The sequence below is a fragment of the Gavialis gangeticus genome, unplaced genomic scaffold, assembly GCF_001723915.1.
Source record: "Gavialis gangeticus isolate Ggan-Ray unplaced genomic scaffold, GavGan_comp1, whole genome shotgun sequence".
Taxonomy (NCBI): domain Eukaryota; kingdom Metazoa; phylum Chordata; order Crocodylia; family Gavialidae; genus Gavialis; species Gavialis gangeticus.
Genome location: NW_017728964.1, coordinates 13,202,616 through 13,212,446, shown reverse-complemented (window position 1 = coordinate 13,212,446; position 9,831 = coordinate 13,202,616). Strand labels below are relative to the sequence as shown.

Below are 9,831 nucleotides of genomic sequence, written 5' to 3'. Positions count from 1 at the left end.
AAATTCGGAGAGCTTTGAATTGATTCAGGCCTTTAAACTGGTCCCGATTCGATTCAGAGATTCAGCTACCGAATTGGGCCGAATCTCCTCTGAATCGAAATCACCACCCAAAGCTTCAACAGCCCTACTAGTCAACTGCTTTCACTGTACCTCATTCTCAATTCCTTCAGTGCTGGGACTTTGCTGAAAGACTATTTACAGTATGAAGAGTGGGTGAGACTTTTGGTTCTCATCCGATCAGCCAAGTGCACTGTTTAGTGGGGAGAAAAGGGTCCCAAGTCCTGGATAAAAGTAGGGAGCTGGATCCCTACCACATCATTTCCCCTGTTGCACTTCCTATCTATAAGGCTGCACAGTGTGTGGCCACTAAGCGCCAGCCCTGGATGAAGAGATGGGGACTCCCAAGAAAAGAATAACTCTGCTCACTGGATAGTGGTGAGTGGCCCCTTAACACTGCTGCTGAACCCAATGCAATATGGTACCTACAGAGCCTCTTTAAAGACCAGCTGCACACTGGATGATTTTAAACCCATTCACAGCCACTGTAAACAAACTTAATCCACTAACCTCCTATTTAAACACTTTAATCTACCAGGCCAGTCATTGGTACAGCTATCCTTTTGATGACACAGGAAGGATCTCTTTGAGAAGCGGTCCTAAATTAGAACAACAGTATTGGAGTTCCATTACTTCAGATCCCATGGTGATGGGTGCAGCAGAACAACCTAGACAGATAGCTCATCAAGCCTGCTATCTAAGCACCACAGTATCACTCTAAACGGAGAGAGCTAGTACTGAGAGATGAAGGATGCCCATCCTTGGAGGTGGAAACATTCTGGCTCTTCATCCTTCCTAGCTAGTTCAGCCAGGGGGAGAATGGATTGCATTCTGGGTCAACTGCACAACAGCACACAACACAAGCATGAGGCCAGCTGGCTTTTGTCTGAAGGCTTTAATATTCTTCACTCTTGTAGGGATCACGCTTAAGAACTGCTCCACATGAAAACTGTGAAAGCTTCTCCAGTTGTTTCTCACCTACCTGCAAGACCTGATCAAATTCTGGCTTCATCTGCTTCAGGTGCCTCAGGATGGGGAAGATGGTGAGCACAGCTGAGTAGTCATGCCGTATAATGGCTTTCCGGGCTGCTGAGACAATGTTGTCTCCCTCAATCATCAGGTTATCTAGTGACTCCTGCAACATACCAACAGCCAGAAATAGGGGGTTTAAGACTTCCACTGTTGAAGCACTAGGGAAATGGGCAGTGGAGGGGCAGGGGAGAGGGAAGGGAAGCAAGCATAGAAAGGGATTACACAAACCATGCAGTGCAAATTAAACCAAGGAGAGAGGCTTTAGGGACCTGAATGAGGGAGTCAAAAGTCTTCTTCTGGTGGTGCTCTGGGATGATCTCTGTCAGGATCTGGTACTCGCTCTGGGCCAGTTTGACAAAGGCGCTAACGCAGTGAATGTAGGCATCAATCTCAATGTCCAGCACGTCGTCCCTCCCTGCGGGAACAGCACAAGCTTATGAACATCTGGGACGTGCTGACCCTTCCAATGACATTTCTCACTCTATGACCTCAGTTTATACGATTGTTTGGTTTCTTCTGGAGTGGACAGTTCTGGTTTTGTAGGCAATTTTAAAGTGAAGAGGTGACCCATTTGCATCCTGCACCATAGGATCAGCTCCAGAAAGCTGCACACACCCAAAGTAAGTTTCAGTGCATGCATTACTCTCAAGCTCTGGAAATGGGCACTTGATGTTACCTCGTGTTCTCTACCAGTATCACAGCAAAGCAAGCGTTGGAGAAGTTTGCTACCAGGACTTCAGACTTGTGACAACATTTAGTCAGGGTTTTGAACAAGCTGTTCTAAACTTAGTGAGAGATGAGACCTGCACTGAATTATTCAACACCCCCCTCCCTCCATTTTATTTTTAACTTAATGGTCTCCATCTATCACACAGATGCACTACTGCCATTCTGAAAGAGTATTTCTATATACACAGGCCCGTACTAGATGAGGTTTACTGCTCAAAGACAGTAACTCAGTATTAGAAAGCAGAAGTATATTCATCTCCCATGATCCTGGGTCTTGTGATTTTCCGTAGAGGGCTGCATAGCCAGGAACACTTTTAAATGCTCCACAATTTGGGAAAGCAGGAGTTGCATTTTATCATATGCTATATATGACTTCATTTCCCCAAGTGTCTGCAGTCTGCGATGGATCACTTCTTTGGCATAAGATGGAAGTCTCTCAAGTCAACCTTTACCCGAGCTGTTCAAAGTTGGGCTCAAACATGATAACGTGGCTTGCAGACCAAAGCACAGTACTGCACACTGTGACCCACAGCATCGCTCGCTCCATTTTACTGAAAGAGCCAGTGGTTGCAATCTACTGCACGTTCTGTCAGGAGGGACCGTTCCCATCTTCCATTTGGCAAAGCTTAGGTGCCCCCGCTTTGGAGAGCAGGATGTACGCAACTGAATTTGTTTTAACTAATTGTTTGGGCAAGAGCTTTAAAACCAGATACAGCCCATGTTCCAGGACTATCCACCTAGAAGGAAGGTCACTGGCTAAGAGACAACTGTGAAACACACTGAAGAGACAGTGCGTTAGCCAGCGTGTTATTAAGAGACAACGCGGTACTTACCAGCAGCTGGCCCATGCTTGTCGCTCAGGGCATCGGAAAGGTGTTTAAGTCGTAAATCATGCTCATGACCTAGTGAGATGTCAGCCGGCACAAACAGAAGGCGCATTTTATCCAGGGCGGTTACAGCAGGGAGGGTCACGCAGGCCAGAAGCCACTTCAAGCTTAGGTTATTTACACTCTATCAAAAATGTCTGTATGCATACTGTCCTGGGAATGCTGCCCTACCCACATCCCCTCTCTGGATGCTGCTGTGGTAGTAGCCCTTTGAAGCCTGATGGGAAGTGTGAACCATAAGCATCACTTGCCAAGCCCATAAGGTCCAACTGACCCACCTAGAGCTTCTGCCAAGAGGTTTGAAGGACAAGGGAAAGCCAACGTGAACACTGGATGTTAAATGCCAGAATTCAGCCCTTAATATTCACTATGGATGTTTTTCATATAGCCATAGAGGTAAATCTCCAGAGCTACACTGACTAAAGATGTCAGTACAGAAGTAGGAATTGCGATGCTTTTCTTTATACTGAAAAAACTGAAAGATCCCTCAAGGGGCTTTAAAGCCAGCCATCTCTCCACTTACCCCTTGGGCACAAGCCCCACAAGCACCAGGGCTGGTACGATATAAGGGGGAAAAAGTGCATGTGGCTGCCCCCAGGACAAAGGGGGGAAGAAAATAGGTCATGGGCCAGCTCTGATGTGACACTTCCTCATCAGGTTTGGAAAGGCCACTACAAGCGTGAAGCTACCATCAGGCAAAGTGAAGCAAGGACAGAAACACCAAAGGGTTGTCACCATGGGCAGAGCACAGCTTCCATTAGCCAGCTGACTGTATGGCAGATCGACTTGCCCAAGATGGGCTGGCCCAGAGCCAGCTGCAGAGTGATTTGCTCCCCTGGTTTTAAAGCTCTATTCCTTTCCCTTCACCATATTTTGAGTCTTAGCATCATAAAGCCTCAAGACAGAGGCTGACAAAAATCCACTGAGAGCGTTTGCAGGCTAATGGAAGCCCTGCCTGGAGGAGTAAATCACAAAAGCGGCCAAGGCGCAAGGGTGAAGGAATGGGAGATGTGGTTACCTTCCATAGGAATGAGGTTAGAGGCCCCCTTTTTCCCATCTAGACCATGCTGGGAATATTGTTTCAGAAGATTCTGAGCCTTACGGATCGTGCCTGTCACCAGAGCCACACAGAGAAGAGACAAGAAGACCTAGGAAATGAGGGAGAGAGAAAAAAAAAAAAAACCAAGAAAACCAAGCCACCAGCAGCCCTCCACCAGCACCAGTAACCCCAACCCAGTGAGATGAGGTCTAGCAACAGTGAGTATGCTCAGTACACACCCCAGAACCGCAAATCGGGTTCCAGTGGCACCTTAGCAAAAATCTATCCAGCCAATGATTTTCTTCCTGTGTGAAAAACAGGAACTCAAAATCGCAGCATCTATGGGGAGGTCAAGTCTCAGCCTGCCCCTGAGGTCCTAGGGATGGAGGAAGAGGTGAACTTTACAGAGCAGGGATGCAATGCAGCCCCCCGCCAATAGCAGGAGTATACAAGAGCAACGAGGGCACATGGCGCTTGAGATGCCATGGACCTTTCCTGCAATGTGAAAGCTGTGATTGCAGTCAGCTCATGCTTTTACATTATCCAGTGCTGACTGATGGTCCCTCGACCATCCAAAAGTATGAGGTGACCTTTGCTACACATCAAGAAGCCCAATCAAACAATTAAAACCACAGAGCCGTGTGCCCTCTCTGGGAAGTATTTTTGAGCATGCTCAGTGTCAGTCAATTTAAAAAACAGTTGAGGTGAAGAAGAAACTCTGGTCTTGCAGCGCAGCCTCAGGCATCAGCAGCCAGTCAGTGATTATTACAGCACAGACTCTTCTACCACAGAAGGACAAGTTTTGCTCCTCCCTGTAGCCTAGCTCCGGTGTTATAAGGGGCAAAGGGTCAGCCTGAATCCCCAGGACATTGTTTTTCTGAAGAACCGACAAGTCAATCACAGAAAATAATCATATGAGGTTTAAAATAAAAAACACGGACAATGTTAAACAAAAAGCTGATGGAGGACACAGCAACTAGGAAGCACTGCAAACACAAAAGAGAGAGTGTTAAACCGAAAGCCAAGCGCGGCCGACACGTTAGAACGGTAGCATTCAGCCCATTAGCTTGAAATAAAATCGCCTGAGCCCACCAGGCCAAGCTTGCTTTGCTGCTGTGAGATGTCTGTGCAAAATGAGGAAGGGAAAACTATGGAAAGGCATGAGCAGCTCTGTGGGGAGTGGTCGTAGGAAATGCAAATGGATCAACTTAAAAGAAATATAAACCTGGCCAAAACATAAAATAAATGTTGCATTTGTGCTTAAAAAAAAAAAGAGGCAGAAAGTGAGTCAACCCCAACTTCTTACCAGCAACTCTGGCTGGCACATCACAGGTGCGGCTAGCAGCCCTGGAGAGCATGAGGAGGACAGGCTGTAGCACTACATGAACAGTGAAAGTTTTAGTCTAATAGTGTGCCAAATTTTCACTCTAGAAGAGCATAAGGGGGCGTATGGGTGTTACCTCTCTTTCAGAAGGTCAAAGTGGGAATGAAACCTGAAGGTGCTGAAAGAAAGGGCTATATAGTAGAAGAGGTAGGAGAGGGAAGGGCAAGCTCCAAACCTGGTTGTGACAGAGGTGGGTGGAGTCCCCAGCCTGTTAATTAACTGCAGTCTGTCATTAGAAGCACCAACCCACAGGAAAAATGCTGCTTCTTCCAACATCTCCTTTTTCAGGTTCATTCCACCAGTTTACAAAATAAGTCCACTTCTTAAAGACAATACCCACATTTGATTCTGTTTTATCACTTCCTTTTTTTAACATATTCTTCCGCGGGCTTGGAACAATCCTGTCCACCTTTGACATTTACACTTCTCATTTGGCAGGCCTCTGGCACATTCCCTCTTCTTCCCCCTCCACTACCCCATCCTCCTGGAGCAATGCTAAAGCTTACTGGCTCTTTTCATCCCAACCCTTCCACACACTTTCAGAATTCGTGCACCCTATACAGTTTACTGGTATTGTTTCCATTAGCACTTATAACGACTCATGTAGCACAGAATTTTTTTTTAACTGGTCTCTGGCTTTGTAAGCGTTTTGGCATAAAAACTTGCGTGGCTCTCTGGCTCCCGATTGTCTGGCTGTTGGTGGAACCCAGGTAAGCAGCACTCCTCCGGAATCCCTCTTTCTATGGCCCTAAAACCTCCAATTTGCTCTTCCCAGATAAGAGTTGCACCATCTGGGCTGCTTTTTTTTTTTCGTATTTGCATTAGACCAATTAGTTGCATTTACATTCAGACACAACAAGTGTTTGCTGGTATTATTTCAATGCTGTTGCTGGTACTTAGGATTGTAATTGGGCCTTAATGGATTCTTTTGGAAGCCAAATGCCTTTGTTGCATGAGTATTTTCCCCCCATTAGGCAGCTTGCAAACTAAATGGGACTCTATGGCAGCTACTAACGAAGGCATCCAATTCAAGGGCTGTTCAGAGATCAAATAAGGGAAAGTAGAAACAGGTACTTCGTCCAGCTGCTCAAGGCTGATACAGTCTTCCTTGCTGGATCACCTCACCGCGAGGTGAACTGGAACAGGAACAAAATAACAGCTGAGGCTTATGAAAGCTGGCCAGTATGTTCCTAAAGGACTATCAAGGTGACCTCAGGAAAATAAAAGCCTCTTCCCTCCTGCTTCCTTCCTACCTGCTGTAGCCTTCCGATATCTATATACCCCCGTATAACAGATTGTTCTGTCATCCTTTCCCACTTGGCCCATGTCTAGAGGGCCTCTGGAGCAAGGCTGAGAGAGAATCCCCACCAACTCAGACTGAGCCCTTAACTGCACAGTGTAGACCACGCACCAACAATGCAATCAAGTTCTCCATACACCAAGTGCACTCAAACCTATTTCTGAGCCATTGGCACTACTTAATTAGCAGACCTGGGCATACACAAGTGTACAGGAGATTTTTTGGTGATGTTCTCAGCCTTATTCCAGAAGCCGGGTGGACATACCTTTAGTTCCCCTTCCTCACAGAAGTGGCATGCAACCACCGGTAGGTCTGCTCCCTAGTTGCTTTGGCAGGGGCAGCAGGCATCTAAGAAACTGGATGAAATGTTATGGCCTCTGTAGGGGAGAAATCACATCAAGGTGATCTTAATGGCCTCTTAATGGGAGGACTTAACCCATATGCCTGACTTGCTAGACCTTCTCCTTTTAATTATTTCAAGATCTGGAGGGAGATTGCTTTACTTATGAAATCCATGAATTTTCAGCACTTCTTGGAAGAGATCTTCTTAGCTAGCTGCTTCTACTGCCACCAAAGCACCGATCAACCTGCCAGGCGTTGGTGTACCACACAGAATCAGTAGCTTTTTAAACACTTGTTGGCAATAGAGTGGTTGGAACTTTAAGGCTGATACTGAGAACAGGAGGATCTCTCTCACCGTTCAGTAGCAATCACTGGTTTGGACAAAACCATTTCAGAGCCTCAGCTATGCTCATCTCCTTAGAGGTATTGCTCAAATTTGGAAGCAGAAAGCAGCCCATATTTTGAAGATGCTGTAAAGCCTGACACCAATGCCAAAATGTGCTGCAATGCATTTCACTCATTTGGCAGGAGACGGTTTCATCCGAGGCCCGTTTTATGAGCATCTCCCTCTCATTGTGGAGGGGGAAGCATCACTCCCCAGCTTTGGGAACCTTGCTCGTTCTAACCATGTCTCAACAGGCCAGTCATGAAAGGGATCTGACTGGGGGGCTGCATGGGCCTTGGGTGTGATGTTAACTCAAGAGTGCTGAAGAAGTGTGGGGCACAGCTGCAAAAGAAATGAGGGTGGTAACACACAAATGCTTTGAAATAACAAACAGTTACTGAGAAGTGAAAGCTCCCCAGAATCCAGCTGAGTCTTGCTGGGGTCTCTGGCTCATATCCCCATCTCTAATACCTTGCCATCATTTTCAGACTAACAAGCTCCCTTGGACTGTGCTGTGCAGGGGAAAGGGCAATAGCACATCAGAGATTTTTAGCCATTTTTTATTCTCGCAACAGGTTAAAGAATTGAGGGTCTGCGCTGGGATATTCTTTCATAATAGGGCTGGAGAAGACTTAACCCACATGCCTGACCTGCTACACCTTCTCCTCTTAATTATTTCAAGATCTGGGAGGAGTTTGCTTTACTTATGGAAACAACAGCACTGAATACAGTGATCACAGTTGAAAAGACAAAGACTGAAACAGGGGACAATTAAAAGTCCAAGACAATCGTCATTATGGAGACAGTACTGGCTGAGATCTCCTACAACTTCACCTCCAGAACTGTCCCTGAAAGCTGATAGGTCTATGGGAAAACAATCCCAGGAGAGGATATAGGAAAGGCCAAGAGAAGATCTTGCTTCTGTGTCACTGTAACAGGGGCAATAAGTAGACAAGCCATTAAGAGTTTGAGGTGGGGTCAAAGACCATTTCTCCAGCTGAGGATAATAAAGATGCAGTGGCTACTATTACTTTTTGCATTTGGCAATACTCTAGCATAGGAGTTGGGAGCCTCCTAGAAGTGAGCTGAAGCAACACAGCTCAGTCTGAGCTGCCCGGCACTTCCAACCAGCCAATGCCATTACGAGCACTGCTGCTTCTCCCCACTGCTACCATGTACGTAATTCAGCAAACACTCCATGAAGCCCCTACTGCCAAACTGCTGCCAATATCTGGGCTGCATGAAATTTCTCAGCAGGCCTGTGGGGATCCCTGCTCTAGCTGCCTCTTTGCCGATCCATGTTTCATACTTGTAGCACCATCTCTACATGCTCAAAGTTTGTATCTTGGCTAGAAGCAAGACACCCTCTACCTGACATTGCAAAAGTGTTCAAGCTAAGTATAGATTGAAGCCAAGATTTTCAAAACATGATTTGGGGTACCCAAACTGCTGTGCATTAAAGGAGCCTCATTTTGAGGGGATGAGTGTCCACTGCTGTATGAAAAATTATGTTCTTTCCACGTATCTGAAATCATGCATCTCAAGTCAGAGCCATATAAAAATCACTAAGCTTTTTTTTTTTAAATGTTGGCTCTAATCTTTATGGTGGGAGAATGACTAAATATTCAGTGGTGGGAAGACAGCTCGTTTGAGTCATTGGGAACACACCTCTACTTAAGTTCATTACACTACTTGCTGAGTCTCTTGGGTTAGCAACAGACTAAAATGAAATGCTCCATCAAGACAAGATGATAACTGAAAACTGGTGGCAGATCCTCAGCTGGGGGAAAAATTAGCTTGGCTCTATTAAATCCAAGTCAGCACAACTTCAAGGCAACCACACCAATTTACAGTAGCTAAAGATCTATACCTGGCTCTCTGTCATGGGGCATAGGAGGTATCGAGCATAGAAGAGCAATTTCACCACATAAAACAACTCTCTTTGCCTTAGTGTAGTAAGTTTGATACAGAATATGCTCCCACCAGGAATACAGAATGGACTATAACATCTAGGAGTTCAAAGACTGGCTGTACGAAACATGGAAAAACACCAGTCCCTTAGCAAAAGACACCTCCAGCTACACCCATCCTTATTTCTGGAATGATTTTTACCTGATCAAATCCAACCTACAAAATTTGGCAGCAATGTCAAGGGAAAAAGTAGACATGGTAACAGATGAAGGGTTAAGTAACATACTCCATTGAATTTAAGGTGCACCCAGATTTTCCCCGACGCATGTTAAGGGGAAAAATAGTCAAATAAAGATACATTTCCAAGAACACAACCTCGACAGTGGAGATGGAGTGTAACAGTCCCCCTTTTTTTAAAACCTGAATGTAAATAGTACAGTATTTCCTCACATATAACACACCCTGGGATAAAATGCACATCTTGGTTTTGGGAAAGCAGAAGGAAGAATTTTTTTCCCCCAGAATTATGGCTGCATAAAGCAAAGAGCTAAAAAGTCTTCAGGCCTGTGAGGACAGAGACCAGCATTAACGAGAAGAAAGCAAAACTGCTAAAAGAGTAAGCTTGATTATTGGAACATCAAGACTACAGAGATGCATTTTATCCCAGGGTGTGTTATATGTGAGGAAATACTGTACTATTTACATTCAGGTTTTAAAAAAAGGGGGACTGTTACACTCCATCTCCACTGTCGAGGTTGTGTTCTT

At 45.6% G+C, this 9,831-nt stretch overlaps 1 protein-coding gene across 6 annotated transcripts in view; it reads right to left on the bottom strand.

Annotated features, from left to right (window-relative positions):
- EXOC7 (exocyst complex component 7) overlaps window positions 1-9,831 on the bottom strand; it is a 55,871-nt gene that overhangs the window by 20,069 nt on the left and 25,971 nt on the right. For 2 of the 6 annotated variants that reach the window (XM_019503089.1, XM_019503095.1), the window contains 4 exons: window positions 3,724-3,816; window positions 2,652-2,720; window positions 1,359-1,504; window positions 1,040-1,192 (listed from right to left, as the gene is read on the bottom strand). In XM_019503089.1, the coding sequence (XP_019358634.1) occupies window positions 1,040-1,192; window positions 1,359-1,504; window positions 2,652-2,720; window positions 3,724-3,816 (461 nt within the window). The remainder of the gene's footprint in view (window positions 1-1,039; window positions 1,193-1,358; window positions 1,505-2,651; window positions 2,721-3,723; window positions 3,817-9,831) is intronic. The other 4 variants (XM_019503099.1, XM_019503102.1, XM_019503108.1 and 1 more) reach the window with 3 other exon arrangements.